Source organism: Protomyctophum bolini (assembly GCF_963924005.1).
Source record: "Protomyctophum bolini genome assembly, chromosome: 4".
In the NCBI taxonomy this organism is placed as follows: Eukaryota; Metazoa; Chordata; class Actinopteri; order Myctophiformes; family Myctophidae; genus Protomyctophum; species Protomyctophum bolini.
This window is the reverse complement of record NC_137865.1, coordinates 4,425,654-4,448,219: the sequence shown is the minus strand read 5'-3', so window position 1 is coordinate 4,448,219 and position 22,566 is coordinate 4,425,654. Positions and strand designations below refer to the sequence as shown.

The 22,566-nt window shown below is 43.6% G+C and overlaps 3 protein-coding genes across 3 annotated transcripts in view; all 3 read left to right on the top strand.

Moving 5' to 3' along the window:
- The window catches only part of reln (reelin), a gene marked incomplete at its 5' end in the record, with an annotated part of 186,680 nt that overhangs the window by 24,940 nt on the left and 139,174 nt on the right, over positions 1–22,566 (top strand). Inside the window, 11 exons of the mRNA XM_080761211.1 lie at positions 728–779; positions 1,769–1,889; positions 12,283–12,523; positions 13,852–13,991; positions 16,360–16,511; positions 17,336–17,451; positions 17,620–17,828; positions 19,128–19,256; positions 19,754–19,863; positions 20,330–20,396; positions 21,390–21,623. Of these exons, the coding sequence (XP_080617337.1) occupies positions 728–779; positions 1,769–1,889; positions 12,283–12,523; positions 13,852–13,991; positions 16,360–16,511; positions 17,336–17,451; positions 17,620–17,828; positions 19,128–19,256; positions 19,754–19,863; positions 20,330–20,396; positions 21,390–21,623 (1,571 nt within the window). The remainder of the gene's footprint in view (positions 1–727; positions 780–1,768; positions 1,890–12,282; positions 12,524–13,851; positions 13,992–16,359; positions 16,512–17,335; positions 17,452–17,619; positions 17,829–19,127; positions 19,257–19,753; positions 19,864–20,329; positions 20,397–21,389; positions 21,624–22,566) is intronic.
- LOC308314194 (E3 ubiquitin-protein ligase TRIM21) overlaps positions 1–22,566 on the top strand; it is a 132,965-nt gene that overhangs the window by 106,786 nt on the left and 3,613 nt on the right. The window lies entirely within an intron of this gene.
- On the top strand, positions 5,915–8,517 carry LOC308313823 (uncharacterized protein; the record flags this gene model as incomplete). The annotated part of the gene is made up of 5 exons (XM_080761152.1): positions 5,915–5,995; positions 6,300–6,506; positions 6,982–7,147; positions 7,347–7,426; positions 8,209–8,517. The coding sequence occupies 5 exons, from the start codon at positions 5,915–5,917 to the stop codon at positions 8,515–8,517; spliced, it is 843 nt and encodes a 280-aa protein (XP_080617278.1).

Below are 22,566 nucleotides of genomic sequence, written 5' to 3'. Positions count from 1 at the left end.
TGAACAGCTTTGAGGATTGACTCCACATCTAGTGTAGTATTATTTGCCTTTGACCGTTGACCTCATATACATCGAATCGATTCATCCTGGAACCCATGTGGACACGTGTGAATTCCCTGAATTCCTTTCAAATCACTGTCTGGGACATAAGTGGCCAAATCTGACTGAGGAACTGCCATTGGATTTTCTTTTTCTTTTTTTCGTCATATGAAAGCAATCATATAGCTTCAAATTGACACCAGTTTTGGAGATATGGCTTATTATTAGAGTAATTAATGTCTTGCAGAAAACAGCGAGTTGAAAGGGGGTTGAAAGGTTCACTTATGTGGTCTCTATAACATTACATGTTTAAGCATTTATTTCACGTTTACATGACGATTTCAGCTCTGACACTTATTTCAGACATGCTCTATAGTACGCGAAGAGTCTGCCTGCAGTGCTATTAACTGATTTCGGATTTAAAAATAAATAAATAAAAGGTTTTTCTCCACTGCTGGAGTTGCACGATGGCAGCTGGCTCTCAGTCAAATCTGGTCACATTATTAAGTATGGACGCACGTGCGGACGTGCTGTCACACGGATGGAGATGATAGGCTACTGTATATCTTTGACAAGTCATGGCTCTGAACACACGACACAAACACAGGGCTATACGTATTGTGCACAAAGTACATGCACGCTATACGTCATCAAAATGTCGTGACGTTATAAACGTTGTTTCTTTCAGACCACGGTTTCTCTCAACACCAGCTCTGCCTCCGTCCTGCAGTTTGCTCTGGGTGAGTCTATTAATGTCTTCATATGTCTCTGGGTTGGTCTATTGATGTCTTGACGACAAACGACAACCCACCTCAGACCCTAACCATAACCGCAACTTGCAAGCACGGGGGGAGCAGCGCATGTTCGACATGTCGCTCCGTCGGAATTACATGCGGTCCGCACACTGTTTCTCTGCTCCCGGGAACTTTCTATTTGGTATACAACGTTTTTGACCCTTTGCGGGTATTCGTCAGGTATACCAGAACATACATTAACCACAATGCGTCGCCGCGTTGCGACGCATTGTGAGCTCGTAAGATCGGCAATTTTCAATAGATTTTTTTTACACAATTTGAATTTGTGAAATGTGACATTCTGCAATATGAGTACTTTTAGTACTTTAAGTATACACTTCGATGCCGATACTTTTGTACTTACTCAAGTACATTTTCAATGATGTACTTTTACTTGTAACGAAGTACTTCTAAATTGCAGTATTGGTACTTTGACTTAAGTGAAACAATTGAGTACTTTTTCCAATGTCTATGGGGTTCCTAATGTTTGCTTAGAGCACGTATCATGTCGTTTGCCAGCCAAGTCTATGGACTTTGAGGATATTACAATGATGCTTTAGAGCACTTCAGTCTCTGGACTTTAATGTTTGTTTATATAGGGCACTAAACGACGATAACATACGTGGCCGATATAAATAAGAGTGTGAGCCTCTCACTTCACGCAAGTGTGATTTTTTTCCCCTCTTCTCCTCTCATCTCAACTCGTTTATTGCTTTGACATTTGCGTGAATCCTGCCGGATCTTCTTCAGGAATTAAAACATTCCTGAGCACTAGGACCCAAACATTGAAGCAATAAACAAGTGGAGCTGAGACAAAAACAATAATGTGTGTGTGTGTGTGTGTGTGTGTGTGCGTGCGTGTGCGTGTGCGTGTGCGTGTGCGTGCGTGCGTGCTGCGTGCGTGCGTGCGTGCGTGTGTGTGTGCGTGCGTGCAGGTTCTGGGTCGTGTAGGTTCAGTTACTCAGACCCCATCATCACGGTGTCCTACAGTCTGACCAACAACAACAACAACAACACCACCGCTGATGATGACTGGACCACACTGGAGAAGATCAGGTAAACGCACGCACGCACGCATTCTGACCTGAGATCAGATTCATACGAGGTTTCCACTGAGACACACGCTGGTCTGATCGACCCATTCCGACCTGAGATCAGATTCTAAAAATGTCAGTCGTTCTTCGATTTTTCAAAGAAATAGCAGAACTACAAGCTCGTAGCGAGCGAGCTTGTAGATCTGCTATTTTTCAATAGCTAAAGCACGACATGATGCTGACACCAAAATGTGTAGGTTCAGTTACTCAGACCGTACGCACGCACGCACGCACGCTGCACAACAGATCCTTTCAGTCAAAGGCAACTTTATGTAGCAAATGGAAGCGAATGTCATATTCTTGCCATGGATAAAAACGCCACGAAGAAATGCTACAGTATGTTGTCAATAAGGTTGGTTTTAAGTGTTCTTAAACATCTCTCTCTCTCTATCATCACAAGTCCATTTAAGTAACTCTCTTTTCGTGAAATCACATATGCCCCAAACCTGACTATATAGGCTGGCGTCCTATATAGTCATAATAGTAAATTATTAATCCTGTTTTAATTAATGTTGTGATGATCACAGACATTAGATCTGTAATGATGTTATTAACTGTCTTCAATAAAGCGTCACTTCTCACTTGCATCCTGTAGTACGTGAACAATGTCCTCTACTCACATTCTGTACTTAAGTATAGAAGTACAATTATTTTACGACTTTAGTCAAAGTACTTACTCAAGTAAAAGTACAAAAGTCTCTGAAAAGTACCGAACTACAACATGACGCCACTGAGCCGCGGTGAAGAGCAAACCACCGCCACCGCTCCGGCCCTTCTCTCTGTTTTTTTTACTCGCCACCGCTCAACGTTATTTCAGCTCCGGTGGTCAGCTCACCACCGGAGCGGTGCAGGTCACCTCACCACCGGAGCGGTGCAGTTCACCTCACCACCGGAGCGGTGCAGGTCACCTCACCACCGAAAATCCCGACTATATGAATAGGCCTTTACTTGGATTTCCAGGAGGTGTAGTTTCCAGACTCTACACACAAAAAAAAATTGTGATAAATCTAGGCCCCTTATGGTACTTTTGTCCTAAATGTACCCTTTGGATCGGTAGAGTACCATATACGGTACTAAAATGGCCCATATGGTACAAAACTGTAGCCCTTAAAAGGTACAAATTAGTTTTTGGACCCCTAGGTACATATTTGAACCCATTCTGAGCTTGTAGACCCGCCTTTGAAGCAAAATGGTCAGTGATTGGCTGAATGCAAGTCAGCTTTCTGCTGTACTGGCCAATCACAGTGCATCTTCACCAGTCAAGAGGAACATGCCCAGCCACCCACCAGCTAGGCGCCATTTTACGGTGCATTTAAGTTTGCTTAGCAGTGCTGACACAGCACTTTCCACTCGGGACTTTGGGTCGGTAAGGTAGCTACTAGTTAGTAGTTAGCGGGAGTTTGGGTCGTTGTAGCCGGGTGGCGGCCGCCGGCCAGACGGACGGACAACCAAACTAACAGCGATATGGCGACAGTATTCGTATTAGGAGGAGTAGACGTACGAAAGCTGTCCACCTTGACTACAGAGGAACTGATTCACAAGCTTGTCGCGGAAGCTGGAATAGACGTTTCAGAAGTCGAGGCAAAAAGGTTTACCGGTACGTATCTTTATTTAATGTTTGCACTAACTTACAGTAAGCAGTTTCATGTTTAGGAACATATAGGCTATATAAATAAAATGTTGAGCACCAACATGTCGTTTAACATGTCGGGGAAAACTGAAATGGCGGATATACGCGCCAAAACGTGTTTTCCCTGTTACTGTGTTTTGTTTCCCTGCTCGCGGGAGCAGACTGGCAGTAGCATGTTCATTTATAATATTTAAAGCGTCATTCCACTGTCTTTATTTCGGGGTTGTATCATGATATTATGGTTTGCGTCCGTATTGTTTTGCGGGCCACCAGGCAATCATTCACCACCACAGTAATACGTTCATTTGCCAACAAATTATCTGTTCATTTCTGGCGTGTGTGAACACACCGTGCTGCTGAAACACGGGCAGACAAATGCAAAGCTACACAGTGTTTCCCAAACTGTGTGCTCAATGTTGTTTGCGCACCGTCCGTGCGCAAACAACATAGCACACTCTACACGCCATGGCACCGTCAGTGTGTGTGTGACCCACGGCTCCGTCCCACACACGCATGCGTTGCGAAATTCGTCGGGTGAAAGAAAGTGTGCTGTGCTGTACTGTATGCCACTGTTGTGTTGCGGCTGTGTGTGTGTGAGCGCCCTTGGCCGTTGTGAAATACTTTCCGCCCTGGGTGCGTTTCCGCAGTTTTTATTCACTAATGCATTCATTATTCTGCTTTTTTTTTTCTCCATCTCCTATTATGACAGGGATACATGTGAAAAACGTATTTTTCCATTTCACCAGGTCTTTAGCCTCTGAAACCTGTCCGTGCTGTCTGGTCTGACTAGACTGAACTACCTGTACAATTTGTCCTTATGTGGGGAAACGGTTAGTGTGGAGGAGGTGTTTAAATGGCTTTAATTAAGTATAAAGTAATAAATACAACGTTTACAATTTGTCATATGATTCATTTAATTAAATCAGCTATACTGTGTGTGTGTGTGTGTGTGTGTGTGTTTCCTCAGAGAATGAAGTGGACGGAGAAACGGTGGACTGTGGACTAACTGAACAAATGATTGGCTTCCTCTTCGCTGGATCATTCAAAAAACTAATTAAATTTAGACAATTTGTAGAAAAATACAAAGAGGGTGAGACAGAGATTTGTTTACAGCCAATTGAGCCCGAAGAAGCCTCCCAATCTCAGCTTTCCACGGTTTCAAGGCAAGTGCATCTCCATAAGATAGTTGTGCTTATTTGAGGCTGAACAGTTTTCTGAAAAACCTATGTTTCCATGTCAGTAGTGCTCAACCCTTTTGATGTCGAGGACCCCCAGAATTATCTGTATTTGGCTGCGGGCCCCCATCTGAAAATGTGTAGTTCCAGGGACCCCACCAGAAGCAAGGATTTGAGTTGAATTTTGATTTGAGAACATATATTCAATGATTTGTGCCATTTAAAAAAAATGGTTTTCAATGGGTAAAGTGTATAACATAATGCTTAAAACACCAAAAAGGGGTTCCTGTCCTGACTGGGTTAAATGGGTATGCCAACATATTGGGTGATTCAGCGGTCCAGGCACCTGACTGGCACTGCCGCAGGTTCGACCCCCGATCCCCACGGACTTTACTGCATGTCTCCCCCCCCCCCCCCCTTGTCAGCCTACTGTCTATCCCTCCTACAAAAAAAAGAGACTGGAAGACACTGTCACAGAACGAATATAAAACTAACAAAAGAAAACTGCTTGTTCCATTGCAGTGCTGAACCAGCCTGTGGGAGTGTTGAACCAGCCCGTGTGAGACTACAACATATCACCATCTGTCCAACCTTTCCCCATGACGTTCAGACGGTGCTCGATGCCAGGGACCCGCGTCTCGTAGTGCCGAGAATACGTCACAAAATTACCAGTGTGCTGTATGAAAAACTAATGTTGCACAACATGTAAGTATCAACTGTTAACCATTACTATAACTTTAGTACTTGGCATTCATACATTGTTAGCTGATCTTTTAAGAAACCTTGAGTTTGTAATTTCTTTTTGGGCTAGGTATCCAACCACAGCGGAGTACGTTCAGGTTGCCAAGTCAGTGGTTGTGAAATACCCGCATCTTAGAGATGCAGAGGGGAATGGCTATGTAAGTTGTGTTTTATTCTCTTCAATCTTCAGTGATTTCTGTGTGCATGTACATGCGACGAAAAATGGCAGATCTACAAGTTCATAGCGCGGCACAAAGTGCCGTGCTATGAGCTTGTAGATCTGCTATTTTTCAATAGCTAAAGTATAACATTGCTTAAAACACCAAAAGGGGTTAATAGCCAAATGTGTTCCATTTTATCCAGACAACCTGGCATGCGTCCCTAAAAAGAAAATGTAAAAATGAACGTGCACCACTGCTCAGCAATACCGAGGTCCGAAAGATGAAAGAGAAGTATGGCCACGCAAAGAAGCCCCAACCTCCCTCTACACCTAGTCTGCACAAACGAGCAGCTAATCAATGTGTAAGTCATTTGTCATATCTATATATTTTGAGGGTGACTGTGTTCCAGGTTGTCCCTAGCTAAATGATGGAGAGTTGGTAACCAAATTGACTCTTGAGAGTGTAAATAGAAACCAAATGGACCCTTTTAATTTTCTAATAAGTCTTCACAACATTTGCCTGTTATTTCTTGTATGGTTACCACATAAATACAGCATGGAATTGTGAACAGAATCTCATCCAACGATAACAAAATGGCTTTGCATACGTGGGAGCAGGCGTTGCACTGTGCAACTCATCCACATCTGTCTATGCTTTTTCCACAGGAAATACTGGTTGTCGGAGAGGATGCCACTTCTGTGAAGGCCCATGTTGCCGTTCTTCAAAGTGAATACCAGAAGACTCATCCAGATCTCCCAACTGTGAAAGATCTCATGGTGCGAACCTTCTCCTGGAGACGGCGTGAAATCATGGATGGGATCTCTGTGGAAGATCTACTCCAAAGCTATCCCTTCCTAAGGGCTCCTGGTGGAGTAAGTATAGTGCACAGCTGAATGTTGCAGCATTATCAATCTATCAGGGGTCATTAACTTTATCTGGTTACAAAAATATGTTCTCAAGCCCAATGGCTAGCAAATCTTAACATTTTGATTCCTTTTTAAATCAAAACCAAACCTCTTTGCCAAAAATAGATCTACAAACTCACAGCATATCGCAGCAATGCATTGTGATGTGAGCTTGTAGATTTGCTATTTTCTGCACATTTTCCCCATCACACAATTAGGTAAGCACCCATGTAATAATATCTCAAACTTGTATAGCGCTTTTACGCTTTACATTGGGGGCAGAGCTATAGCAACAAAATGAAAACAACCTCATGTAAGTCCTCATGAGTACCTAGGGGTCTCTGTCCCTGTTGAAAACCCATCTATGTAGTAATTTCAAATATTGTGAGATTGTATATCATAGGCATATGCTGAATATTAATCATTCTTGTGTTTTCTACAGTTTTCTGATGAGGTTGATCGAATCCATCCAGCCACAAGCAGTCTGTGTGATCGCTTCAGGGAGGGCTTCGCTGGTATTTTGCCAGAAGTTCTAAAACGTGCAGGAAAATCCCACGCAGAAGTCTTCAACGCCGCAAGACAGGATGCCCTGGCTGAAGATCTACCAGGTAGTGAGCACTTTTCTAATTAAACACGTTGCACACTTTAGTTTAGACATACTATTGGTCCGACTGTCACCAACAACCTACTTCAAACCCTAACCTAACCACAAGTTAGTTTCTGACCGTTGTTTCCTCATGTCGGTCCGTTGGTGTGCATCCCCACTTGATGTGATTGGTGACTCTTGCTATGTTTACTGCATTCCAGAAATCGACTTCAGGGCCGGGCTGATCATACTGCCGTCCATCTTCAAAGAGAAAATTGAAGTCTTCATCATGATGGGAGAGGTGAGCATCTGAATTGTCCTGCACGGTGTTTCACTGCTTTTCAGTTCTATCACCATGTAAACAGTTTAGAGCAGCCACAAAGCCTGTGTGAGCAGCGTACTCATCTAGGCACAGCATTTGGGAACCACTGCTCTCCTCCACTGTATGCAGCCCATGTCAATTGTATGGGTCATCCAATCCTACTACTACAAAAACATATATAATTGTGGGGCCGTACTTCTTGTCACACACTTTCATAGCTGGAAGCTGCCCGGTACAACCACAGTCTGACCTGCTAGCCACTGAGCAGCTCCACCGGAGCGGTTTGGATTAAGGGCCTTGTTCAGTGGTGGTAATGAGGGAGAGGCAACCGCTGCCCCACCCAGATGTATTGTGTTTAACATAAATGACAAATCTGTTCTTTCTATATAAATGCCACTGAAGTTACAAAATGTAAACTAGGGGTCTTTTTTTCAAGCCAAGGAACCCTTAGCAGTGACCCTCACCAATGTGTATATGATGTAGTGTTTGTTTACACATTAGCTTTGGTAATAATATGTTGACTTCATGTTATAGTTTATTTTCAGTCATTTAACCACTTTAACCTTAAATACAATTTTTATTTTGTCTGCCGCCCCTTGACCAAATTTCTAAGCTCACAATGTGTCAGTCATGAGCTTGTAGATCCAATATGTTTGGCAAATGTCCCCAGAAAAAAGAACGATGCGGTTCAAAGTGGTTGATGTAACAAGTTTTGACACATATTTTGAAAATATTAATTTTGCATGTTTTGCTTTATGTAGGGGGATGCTGCTACGCCCAATCCAACCATACAAGTCATGGACCAGGACTGGAAGATGGCCATCGCTGGACGGGTGCGGTGTGTGGTGAAAGTTGACGGTGCGGACGTGTGCCAGTGCAGAAGCCTTGATGAAGCCTTCATAACAGCCTTCTGTATGTATTTTGTTTTCAACCTTGCATACCCACCAGGTCTGAAAAAAACTCTCACTTTCCTTCAGCTGCGCATCGTCAATATCAAGGAAGAGGGAGACAAGGCCATTCCAACAACCATACTGCGGGTGATTAACGCTCTGTGCACTGCAAATAATTAACCGTCTGTACTAGATCACAATGCATCAGCGCCCAAAATGCACTAGAAAGGTTTTTACCCTCTCAAAGTTAATTATACATATTGGACTAGTTCATGCACATCAACCAAATTTTAGTATCACATGTGGTTTAGGTGATTGTCAGTCAACATTTACCAAATATCCTTCTTATAGACGACATGTGTACAGAAAACACAAATCAAGATTTAGATCTAGGCCTATTGATAATGTCTACGTAGAGCAACCAAGTGTGGAGAATGAACCAAGTACTTCTGATGAACACCAAAGTGTGGAGAATGAACCAAGTACTTCTGATGAAAACCAAAGTGTGGAGAATGAACCAATAGCTTCTGATGAATTTGATTCCAGGCCATATTTAGATCAACTACTTGAGGATTTCAAAGATAATCTGTTTGGCTTTGTGCTTAAATGCAGAGAGAAAAACCTTCTAAATGTGTCACTTCAACAAGACATTACAAATTATGTCAAATTTCTATTTAGTTTTTTCAAAGAGAATTATGATTCATTTATTTCTTATCATCTGAAAAAAGGTGGTTTTGATATTTCAAATTGCCCCGAACTTCAGCAGGTTTTACACTCATCAGATTTCTTTGATAACGCTTATGAAGCAGTCCGTTCTCCACACATGATTCAAGAACACTGTAAATCCAAGTTGAACTATACAAAACCTGTACACTACACATTGAAAAGCTCTTCTGGCCAAAAAGTTGGTTCCTTTTCCTATGTTCCCATTGCTGAAGTTTTAAAGAAGTACTGTGCTCATGATGACGTCTGGGATCAAATACTATCTGAAAATAACCAGGTCATAGATGAAGAGCTTCTGACAGATTATAGAGATGGTCTTTATTTTAAGGAGCATTCTGTTTTTAGAGAGCATCCCGATGCTTTAAGAATTCATCTTTTTGAAGATGAATTTGAAATAGTGAATCCTCTTGGAGCCAAGAGAGGGAAGCATAAGCTATGTGGATTTTACTACACTATTGGAAATATGAGTGGAAAGTATCGATCTCAACTCGGCCACATTCACTTAGCCATGTTAGTTCAATATTCAACCCTGACAAAATATCGGAATGCCATCTTAAAACGAATGCTAGATGACCTAAAACATCTTTCAGCTGAAGGCTTTACTGTAAGTGTTCGTGGAACAGAGCACATGCTGCTGTAGCAACCTTTTCAGCTGACAATCTCTCTGCTCACATGATTGGTGGCTTCAGAATGTGTTTTAGCTCGGGTAGAATTTGTCGTAACTGTATGGCAACTCATGCAGAAATCAATGACTCATTCCTAGAAGATGATTTTGTTCTGAGAAACACTGAAGTCCACAAATATCATCTCCAGTGTGTCCAGCAGAACAAGTCCAATGTAGCTGTGTATGGTGTAAAAGGCAATAGTTATTTTGATTCACTAGGTTATTTTGATGTGACCAAGTCTTTGCCCCCAGACATCATGCATGATATGTTGGAGGGAGTTGTTCCACTGACAATGAAGCATGTTATTTGCGAGGCACATAGAAAAAAGCACATCAGTATAACTGAGCTAAACGAAGAGCTTAACAAACTCAGTGTAGGTCAGAATGACAAGGCTAATAAGCCTGTGCCGTTGTCTGAACGACTCCAAACTGTAGGCATTGTAGGATCTGCTACTCAAAAATGGTGTCTTTTCAGATTATTGCCTTTTCTAATGGGGCAACGTGTTCCTCCTGGCAGCAGTTACTGGCACGTGTTCTTATTATTGCGAAGTATTGCAGATGTTGTCATGGCAGCTAAGGTGCGGAAAGATGACCTAGCATGTCTTCCGTTACTTATTCATGAATTCCTTTCTGAGATGAAAGCGGAATTTGGAAATGTACTAACGCCTAAATGTCATTTTCTTATACATTATCCAAGACTTATGTTAATGTATGGTCCCCTCCGTTCTCTTTGGTGTATGAGATTTGTAGGAAAACATCAATATTTTAAGAACCTGGCTAAGAACACTCGAAATTTTGTAAACGTAGCTATGACACTAAGCAATCGTCACCAGTTCAAGCAATGTTGGGAATTTTCAGCTGCCAACATCTTGGGTGATTTTGAAAAGGTGCCTGGTAAAAGTGTCAGCACACCATTTTTGTCTCTTCCCATTACTCTTCAGACTGCTCTAAAAACAAATGATAAGTTTAACTTCAGAGCTACAGAATTAGAGGACAAAGTCAGTCAACGTGTCTCTGAAGTAACTTTAGACAACATAAAGTATGCAGTTGGAGATGTACTGACATTAGACCTTTTACATGTTGAAAGAATTCCTGTATTTGTACAGATCAAATACATTCTTAACATTGATACCATGTGGGTGCTTGGCAGTAAAATGTTGCTTCCATTGTCCTTTGACTCACATTTTCATGCTTATCATGTAAAAGTAGACAGTGACTGGATGTTGCTCAAACCTGGAGACGAATTGGACCACACATCGCTTGACACATATTCAGTGGATGATCATTTGTATGTTGCGTTGAAACATTTCGTATAGATCTTTTGAAAGGAATTTGTAGTTTTGTGCAGACTAGCTGGATGTCACAGAATTGAGTACAATTCCCCCAGCATTTCAGCAATGCAAGACTGTTAATGAACGGCTCAACAGGCTCGATGCATCAGTCTTGTGTTGTATAAGTGCTGGGGGAATTGTACTCATTCATGTTGTATATAGTTTTACATGTGTGCACTAAATGTTGATGTTGTATGTATTTTATATTTTTACATGTTTGCACTAAATGTACTCGAGTACATGTTGCACAAAACCTTGCACAAAACCTAATTTTGCACTAGGTTGTTCTTTGCACTAGGTTGTTCATGTTGCACAACTATAATATTATTGCCCAATTGACCTGCACTTTGGGAAAAAATAAAGTTATTGAATGTTGTTCATGTTTCTGAATCCATTTTGTATTTGTACATAAAGGTACATTGTTCCAGTAGGGGTACAGAATTACTATTTTAGAGGTACAGTAATGTTATTTTAGAGGGGTACAGAAATGTTATTTTAGAGGTACAATGTTGTCCATATAGGGGTACAATGTCACTATAGGGGTACAGAAATGTTATTTTAGAGGTACAATGTTGTCCATATAGGGGTACATAAATGTTCTTTTCAAGGTACAATGTTGTCCATATAGGGGTACATAAATGTTATTTTAGAGGTACAATGTTGTCCGCATAGGGGTACATGAATGTTCTTTTCGAGGTACAATGTTGTCCGTATAGGGGTACATAAATGTTATTTTAGAGGTACAATGTTGTCCATATAGGGGTACATAAATGTTCTTTTAGAGATGCAGGCAAAGGTACAAATTTGTCAATAGGGGTACAGGAATGTTATTTAGAGGTACAACCAAGAAGGGTACACCAATGTACCAATACCAAAGGTACATTTCTGTACTCAACTAGGGTACTCCGGGGGTGACAAGCCATTTGTACCCCAAAAGGAACAAATCCGCCATGTTATTTTTCTGTGTGTATATAGCATTCGGAGATCTTGGAATAGTTGATATGCGAGACTGTATAGTGACACAGCGCGCTACAGCATGTCCTGTGTTTGTGAGAGAGAGAGAGAGAGAGAGAGTGTGTGAGAGAGAGAGAGAGAGAGAGCACTTGTACCCAAAGTACTTCATACTTCGTTACTCTTCTCCATTTCTGGATAATGACAAGCCTTTTGCTATATATACAAAACATGCACAACTAAACGGTGTTCCATCGTGTTCGTTGTTTTCCCCAGAGCTCCCACCAACAGCAGCACGGTGGTCCACCTGCTGCCCCTCGCCCTAGGATCCCGGGCAGAGGGCGTGCGCCTGCGCTGGTCCCAGGAGGCCCCCGAGGGCCCCGAAGGCTACGAGTCCTGCTGGGGCCTGGACAACGTGCTGCTGGTCAACGCCGCCCACCGGCCCACCCTGCTGGAGGACAACCTGGACCCCCCGGACACCTCCAACTGGCTCTTCTTCCCCGGAGCCACCGTCAAGGTGGGAGGAGGATGGATATACAGTACCATGTGTTGGCTATTAAACTAACGACGAGGAATATACCATGTGTTGGCTATTAAACTAACGACGAGAAATATACCATGTGTTGGCTATTAAACTAACGACGAGGAATGTTCGCCGACTATATACCTTTTATTCATGGAGGAAGACTAAATGGAAACTAAGCTATGACTTAAAACTATATGACTAAATGTTATTGACAATTTCGTCAACGAATGTTATGAAGGGACTATAGTGGACAAGAGATCCGGTATGAGTCATTTTATACTTGGTTGCATGCTGAAAATAGCCGATCTACATTACAAGCTCACAACGCGACGAGCTTGTAGTAGATCGGCTAATTGCAGCAAGTGTAAAATCAGCCATCACGACGTCATCGAGGCCCGCCAAAATAAATGTTAGTCGACTAAAACCTCCATGACATTTAGTCGACTAAAACTGGACTGACACTAAAGCATACCAGGTGACTGAAATGTGACTAAATTAAAACTATTCAAGAGACATGGGCTGTATTTTGCGTGTCTTAAGTACCAGGTTATGGTTATTATTCCCTATAACTTGAGTAAACTAAAGACCTGGAGGCGTGATCAATGCCATTTGGCTATTCTGAGTGGCCAAAGAGCATTGATCACGCCTCCAGGTCCTTAGTTTATGGAGAAGACAGAGATGCCATAAGAGAAGATTTTTACGGCTCTAGCAGTGATTCTCATCCCGTTTAATTTCATGGACCCCCCAGTCCCCCAGTTGACGTGTCACACCTGCAGTGATGGGAGGGGCACCAAAATGTGGTGTTTTGATTGGTTAATGGGGGCACCCCCTTAGTATAAAAGTACAAACTTTTGTGTACGTTCACATGACCTGATGAAGATCAAATAGATCGAAACGTTGACAGTATTTCAATAAAGAACGTCTTTCTTATACCTGTCGTGTGCAGGCTCCATCCAATACCTATACGGACCCCCATTTAATGGCATTTATATCTCTAGGACCCCAATTTTTATGTGAAATCAATGTTAGTTTAACTCTGAGAGTGTACAAATGGAACCAGATGGACCCTTCAGGGTCCATTCTCAGAGTTACAGGCCCATAAGGGTTAATTTGGTTCCAAACTATCATTTAGCTGGGGACCCCCCGCAACTCCCTCAAGGACCCCTGGGGGTCCCCGGACCCCACTTTGGGAACCACTGCTGTATAGGTAACACATATTTGTGAAACAGTACAAGACAATAAATAACAGCAGGTTCAAGAACCGTCTGATCATATATCACACTGCATGACACCTTATTCCTATTTCTCTCATTGGCCAGCATGCCTGTCAGTCAGAAGGCAACGCCCTGTATTTCCACGGCGGGGAGGGCATTGGCCACGCCTCCACCAGAGACATCGACCTGCACCGAGAGGAGGGGCGGAGCTACTGGGAGGAAGACTTTGAGGGCCCGCCCACAAAGTAAGTCCATGTTCGCTGATTCAGACAACTACGTCATTAACGTAAGTCCATGTTCACTGATTCAGACAACTACATCATTAACGTAAGTCCATGTTCACCGATGCAGACAACTACATCATTAACGTAAGTCTATGTTCACTGATTCAGACAACTACGTCATTAACGTAAGTCCATGTTCACCGATTCAGACAACAACGTCATTAACGTAAGTCCATGTTCACTGATTCAGACAACTACGTCATTAACGTAAGTCCATGTTCACCGATTCAGACAACTACGTCATTAACGTAAGTCCATGTTCACCGATTCAGACAACTACATCATTAACGTAAGTCCATGTTCACTGATTCAGACAACTACATCATTAACGTAAGTCCATGTTCACTGCTTCAGACAACTACGTCATTAACGTAAGTCCATGTTCACTGATTCAGACAACTACGTCATTAACGTAAGTCCATGTTCACTGATTCAGACAACTACGTCATTAACGTAAGTCCATGTTCACTGATTCAGACAACTGCATCATTAACGTAAGTCCATGTTCACTGCTTCAGACAACTACGTCATTAACGTAAGTCCATGTTCACTGATTCAGACAACTACATCATTAACGTAAGTCCATGTTCACTGATTCAGACAACTACGTCATTAACGTAAGTCCATGTTCACTGATTCAGACAACTACGTCATTAACGTAAGTCCATGTTCACTGATTCAGACAACTACATCATTAACGTAAGTCCATGTTCACTGATTCAGACAACTACATCATTAACGTAAGTCCATGTTCACCGATTCAGACAACTACGTCATTAACGTAAGTCCATGTTCACTGATTCAGACAACTACGTCATTAACGTAAGTCCATGTTCACTGATTCAGACAACTACATCATTAACGTAAGTCCATGTTCACTGATTCAGACAACTACGTCATTAACGTAAGTCCATGTTCACTGATTCAGACAACTACGTCATTAACGTAAGTCCATGTTCACTGATTCAGACAACTACTTAATAAAGTAATTCCATGTTCACTGATGCAGACAACTACATCATTAACGTAAGTCCATGTTCACTGATTCAGACAACTACATCATTAACGTAAGTCCATGTTCACTGATTCAGACAACTACGTCATTAACGTAAGTCCATGTTCACTGATTCAGACAACTACGTCATTAACGTAAGTCCATGTTCACTGATGCAGACAACTACATCATTACGTCTTTTCCTAAATGTATCACTATTTTCTCTGTCAAGCGAAACTAGCGAGAATTGGAGTCGTGTGACTCACAATGGTTCACACAGTCGCCCTTTTACCAACATTTTACACACACGCATGCACGCGCACGTGTGTGTGTGGGCTGAGCAGGAAACTGTCACTTTAACACTACATACTGTATTGATTGTGACAGGAGAGAGAGAGAGAGAGAGAGAGAGAGAGAGAGAGAGATAGAGAGGACATGATGGATGGAGGACAGACTATAAGTACTGCTGCCTGTCTGCGCTAATGATGCACCTTACACTGCATGCGTGCGTGTGTGCGTGCGCTGCATATTTCTTTTTTTAAAGAAGTTTTGTTAGTTTCACTGTAGAACGAAGTCAGAATCATATCATGACGTCATCATGTGGATTGATGTAAAGTATAACACTTGAGTGAAGAACGTGTTAAAGCGTGTTATGAGGCACAACGTTAATTTTACGTCAAGAGACATCAATGTCAGTTTAATGTTTTGTCAATATTAATGTGTCATTTGCGTCATGGCCGTGACAGCTGGGACATCGAGGGGGCGTGGTCTACGGGACACAGTGTTAATAATGTGTCATTTGTGTCATGGCCGTTACAGCTGCGGGACATCGAGGGGGCGTGGTCTACGGGACACAGTGTCAATAATGTGTCATTTGTGTCATGTCCGTGACAGCTGGGACATCGAGGGGGCGTGGTCTACGGGACACAGTGTTAATAATGTGTCATTTGTGTCATGGCCGTTACAGCTGCGTGACATCGAGGGGGCGTGGTCTACGGGACACAGTGTCAATAATGTGTCATTTGTATCATGTCCGTGACAGCTGGGACATCGAGGGGGCGTGGTCTACGGGACCCAGTGTCAATAATGTGTCATTTGCGTCATGTCCGTGACAGCTGGGACATCCAGGGGGCGTGGTCTACGGGACCCAGTGTCAATAATGTGTCATTTGCGTCATGTCCGTGACAGCTGGGACATCGAGGGGGGCGTGGTCTACGGGACACAGTGTCAATAATGTGTCATTTGCGTCATGTCCGTGACAGCTGGGACATCGAGGGGGCGTGGTCTACGGGACACAGTGTCAATAATGTGTCATTTGCGTCATGTCCGTGACAGCTGGGACATCGAGGGGGCTGTCTACGGGACCCAGTGCGGGGAGGTGGAGTCGGGCTTGGCGCTCGTGTTCGACCAGGACGGGCGGAGGGACCTGTGCACGCCGTACCTGGACACCACCGCCTACGGGAACCTGCGCTTCCACTTCACCATGGGTACTACCGACCAAGCACTTTATTGAAAACCAAAATGAATGACACACTTCGAAAATGTTACTGCATGTCAGACGTGCAAATTAACCCATTTTGGACTGACACCAGATTCTACAAAATGTCTTCTACGTCATGACCGTTTTCTGAAAAAAACCCTAAGAATTTCATGTCAAGGACCCCTAAGATTATATGTAATTGGCCGCAGACCCCCATCTGAAAATATGTAGTTCCAGAGGCTCCCCCAGAAGCAAAGATTTGAGTTAAAAACGTTGGCTCTGAAAGAATATATAATATTCAAAGATTTGCGCCATGTTCTCACGACTTTTTCAAAAATAGCAGATCTAAAAGCACTGAGTGCCGCGCTAACGAGCTTGTAGATCTGCTATTTTTCAATAGCTAAATTATAACATACTCATGCTTAAAACACCAAAAGGGGTTCCAGACAGTCCTGAATGGGTTAAAACACTAACACTACCAAGGCACATATTTTCTGAAATCCATTGTCCACGGATTGCATAAAATGTATTCAATATGCAATATCTTGGTCACTCGCTCTCGTAATTTTGTCACAGCTGGTTTCTTTCTTGACCACCATATTATAGCACCATTGTTTTAGACAGATGCTAGCCGGTACATTCCTGGTATATGCTATAGTTTCAATGTACAGATTATTATTTTGATAGTATAATTGTCACTCTGGATAAAGAGCATCTGCTAAATGCCTACATTGCAATTATTAATCGTATAGTTTAATCACTCATGCTCAGACTATTGGGTTTTGCTTAAATTATATATTACTGTGTGTGTGTGTGTGTGTGTGTGTGTAGGGGGCGGAGACTGTGACCCGGGACAGTCACATGACAATGATGTCATCGTGTTTGGGAGGTCGAAGGGCAGGAAGGAACCTGTCGTACTGGACACCCTGCCGTACTCCTCCTATAGGGTAACACACACACACACACACGCACACGCACACGCACACGCACACGCACACACACACACACACACACACACACACACACACACACACACACACACACACTCTCTCTCTCTCTCTCTCTCTCTCTCTCTCTCTAATGGTATTGCCATGTCTCTCGCCCATCCCTTCCAGAGTCCTGCCGTGGTGTCTCTCTCTCTGCCCACGGAGCTGCAGACGCCCGCCACCATGCTGTGCGTGGAGCAGCGGTCACACGGGGGCGCCGGGCGCCACGTGTGGGCCCTGGACTTCATGCAGCTGCTGCCCGTCCTGCCGGGCACCCTCACCCACCTGGCACAGTTCAGCATCAACCTGGGCTGTGGCTCCTACCAGCCGGCCAACAGGTGACTTCACTTAACCAATTAGTTCAGCATCAACCTGGGCTGTGGCTCCAACCAGCCGGCCAACAGGTGACTTCACTTAACCAATTAGTTCAGCGTCAACCCTGGGCTGTGGCTCCTATACCAGCCTGCCAACAGGTGACTTCACTTAACCAATTAGTTCAGCCTCAACCTGGCCTGTGGCTCCTACCAGTCGCAGCTCCCTACCAGGGCCCAGGAAATGATTTAATTTTTCTAATTTTTCTTTTCAAAAAGTATTTATTTAAAGACCTTTTAAGCGTTGTGGCAAATCATGACAAACAAACACATTTCTTTGGGCCGAACAAATAATTTGAAAGAAGAAAAAACGGCAGGTTACGACACTTTTCTTGTTGTTGTTTTTCCTCTTTGTAATTATTTCTTTGGTCCAAAATATTGTGTTTGTTGTCATGAGTTGTCACAACTCGAGTTGGCTCTGTCCGCGGCGTAACCGTCTTTGAATAAATACTTTTTGAAATGTCTATGCGGGACAAATGCATCGGGAATCATTTCCTGGGCCTGCCGTCGTCATGAAAGGGAGCGGGACTGCGACACTGTATACCAGCCTGCCAACAGGTGTGACTTAACCCATTTAGTTCAGCGTCAACCTGGTCTGTGGCTCCTACCAGCCTGCCAACAGGTGACTTCACTTAACCAATTAGTGCCGCATCAACCTGGTCTGTGGCTCCTACCAGCCTGCCAACAGGTGACTTAACTTAACCAATTAGTTCAGCATCAACCTGGTCTGTGGCTCCTACCAGCCTGCCAACAGGTGACTTCACTTAACCAATTAGTGCAGCATCAACCTGGTCTGTGGCTCCTACCAGCCTGCCAACAGGTGACTTAACTTAACCAATTAGTTCAGCATCAACCTGGTCTGTGGCTCCTACCAGCCTGCCAACAGGTGACTTCACTTAACCAATTAGTGCAGCATCAACCTGGTCTGTGGCTCCTACCAGCCTGCCAACAGGTGACTTTATGAGGCCGCTTTCAGACGGGTGAGGGAGTGACGCAGGCCGTTCTCGCCTGCAGTGTTGTTTTCATCGACTTAAAACTATGACGAAAAAGGTTCGTTGACTGTACCTTTTTCCACTGATGAAAACTAAATGAAAACTAAGCTACGACGACTACAACTAAGACTAAATGTACTGACAATGTTGTCAACAAATAAAAACCAGACTAAAATGTTATAGGAAGGCACTATAGTCTTTATGACAGTGGCAAGATGCTGACATGTCTGTCTGTCTGTCTGTCTGTCTGTCTGTCTGTCTGCCTGTCTGTCAGTGTCAGTCTGGAGTTCTCCACCAATCACGGTCGCTCGTGGTCGCTGCTCCACACAGAGTGTCTTCCAGAGCTGTGCTCCGGACCACACCTCCCCCACAGCTCCACCTACTCCTCGGACAACTACAGCGGGTACGCACCTGTGTGCGTGCGTGTGTGTGTGTGTGTGTGTGTGTGTGTGTGTGTGTGTGTGTGTGTGTGTGTGTGTGTGTGTGTGTGTGTGCGTGCCTGTGTGTGCGCGCGCGTGCATGTTCTGTAATGTAAATGTTTAATAGTACAGTTCTAAGTTGCTCCATTATCCTCTGCATACTTAGATATATAAACCCTAAATGCCTCGTTCGCTGCAGTTCGTGGGAGCGACCTGTGTATCGCAGGGAAGGCGGAAGTCAAGCTGCACTGTGTTTTGGAGAGAATGTATACATTTTCTTAACTCTCTTTTTTTTCTCACCGTCAGTAAAAGCTTGTATAGTAAAATTGTATAGGGCTCATCTGTAAAAAAAATTGGAACACTGTTGTAACAGTACTCAAACTCAAAAGTGTAGGCTAGTTAAGTACGTGTTATTAAATGCACAAATCTAGTTTACAGCACTGACATAATTAAAATGCTCTATTCTATTCTATGAATGCAGGTGGACCAGGATCTCCATTCCTCTCCCCAACGCAGCGCTCACAGAACACACTCAGTTCCGTTGGACACAGACCGGGCTAGGAAGGGTTAATATGTGGGCCCTGGACAATGGTATGACACACACACACACACACACACACACACACACACACACACACACACACACACACACGCACGCACGCACGCACGCACACATACATGTGCAGTTTTAGTTCATTACACATGTAAAGAAGTATATCATTTAGGCATTTAGCAGACGCTCTTAATCCAGAGAGACTTACATTAATCAAGAACAAAAAAAGCATGGGAATACATCACGTATATATAAAAAGCATTTATCATGAAACATGCGTAAGCTACGAACGTAACAGTGGAATATCTATGTAATGAAACTATACATATTATAAACTATACATATATACTATACTATATGGCTTGGTTGCCACGGCATGTATTACTAATGATGTGTGTGTGTGTGTGTGTGTGTGTGTGTGTGTGTGTGTGTGTGTGTGTGTGTGTGTGTGTGTGTGTGTGTGTGTGTGTGTGTGTGTGTGTGTGTGTGTGTGTGTGTGCGCAGTGTACATTGGACCAGCGTGTCTGCGGTTCTGCTCAGGAAGAGGACATTGTTCACGTACAGGATGCAAGTAAGAAGTGACGCTTATTGAAGACAATTAACCCATTCTGACCTGAGATCAGATTCATACGAGGTTTCCACTCGACACACACTGGTCTGATTAACCCATTCTGACCTGAGATCAGATTCTAAAAATGTCAGTCGTTCTTCGATTTTTCAAAAATAGCAGACCTACAAGCTCGTAGCGCGCCACTCGGTGGCGCGCTACGAGCTTGTAGATCTGCTATTTTTCAATAGCTAAAGCATAACATGACGCTGACGCCAAAATGGGTTCCCGTTCAGAATGGGTTAATAACATCATTAAAGACCTAATGTCTGTGATCATTACACCATTAATTAAACTGTCATCATTCATTATTATGACTATATATAGGACGCCAGCCTTGTCAGGTTTGAAAAGATGGTATGAAAGAATGAGGGTATAATTATGTGATTTAAAAAGTCAGTTTTAGTGAACGGTCTATTTCATTGTTCATGATAGAGAGATTATGTTGTTGTTTTTTTGGTTTTTTTATATAATTTTTATCCCACGATTTTGTAACCCATTTTTCACCCCTGTGTCAATTACCTAATGTGATCCTGGGCTCTACACACCTTCCACACAACCTTTTTTCACTGACAAAAACTAAATGGTAAACTAAATGAAAACTAAGCTATACATGGTGACTAAAACTAAGACTACTTAAAACTAATACAAAACTAGATTAAAATGTGAGGAAGGGACTGACTATAGTGGACAAGAGATCCAGTATAAGTCATGTTACACTTGGTGGCATGCTGAAAATAGCAGATCTACAAGCTCCCAACGTGTCGCGCTGTGAGCTTGCATATCGGCTGTTTGTGTAAACTCGGTCCTTATACGACGGCATCAAGGCCTGACGAAATACATTTTAGTCGACTAAATTAACTGCATATTCAGTCGACTAAAATCGTATATGACATTTAGTCGACTTAAACTAAAGACAAAAAAATCCTCCTCTCTCTCTCTCCCTCTCTCTCTAAGGTGTGACCCGGGTTTCAGCGGTCCGGCGTGCGAGCTCGCCTCCCAGACCTTCCCGGCCTTCCTGTCGGAGAGCTTCTCCTCCCCGCGGCTGTCGTCCTATCACAGCTTCTCGTCGCTGCGCGGGGCGGAGGTGAGCTTCGGCTGCGGCGTGCTGGCCAGCGGGAAGGCCCTGGTGTTCAACCGGGACAGCCGGCGGCACCTGCTGACCGCTCCGCTGGACTCCTCCCAGGCCAGGTGAGAGAGAGAGAGAGAGAGACGGTGTATACACTGTTTAACTGCTTTGACTTGACACCGGTATACCCTACCGGTGTTGTGTTTGGCAGCTCGTTTTAGTCATAAGTCTCTTGAATAGTTTTCACATTTACATTTTGGTATGCACACACGCGCGCACGCACGCACGCACGCACGCACGCACGCACGCACGCACGCAGGCAGGCAGGCACGCACGCACGCACAGAGAGATAGAGTTCTCCTCAGTCAGTACAACTGATATCTTCTCCTCTGATTGATGCTGAGTGCAGTCAGCTCTCTGTCATGAGATGTCTCTCTCTCTCTCTCTCTCTCTCTCTCTCTCTCTCTTTCTGGTCCAACTCTGGAAGATGGATTGTTACTGCAGAGAGAGAGAGAGAGAGAGAGAGAGAGAGAGAGAGAGAGAGAGAGAGAGAGAGAGAGAGAGAGAGAGAGAGAGAGAGAGAGAGATATGCGGTGGAGGAGCTAGATATGACATCTGGGTTAGATTGATGATGTCTGTTGCAGTGCTCTGTGCCACCTGATGTGGGCATGATATGTAATGCCTGTTTCCTGTCTGTCTGTCTGTCTGTCTGTCTGTCTGTCTGTCTGTCTGTCTGTCTGTCTGTCTGTCTGTCTGTCTGTCTGTCTGTCTGTCTGTCGTTTTAGCTGGGTTCTTTCAACCCAGAGTCCATCACTTTGTCGTACAGCAAAGAAAGTCACAGCAGTTGAATAGCCGCTATTCTCTCTCTCTCTCTCTCTCTCTCTCTCTCTCTCTCTCTCTCTCTCTCTCTCTCTCTCTCTCTCTCTCTCTCTCTCTCTCTCTCTCTCTCTCTCTCTCTCTCTCTGGCTCTCTCTCTGCTGGATGGAACTTTACCAAGTGGAGGTTCTACTTTACCACTGGTTAAAATCCACTGCACTATAGCGCCTCCTACAGGCTGGACCAGGC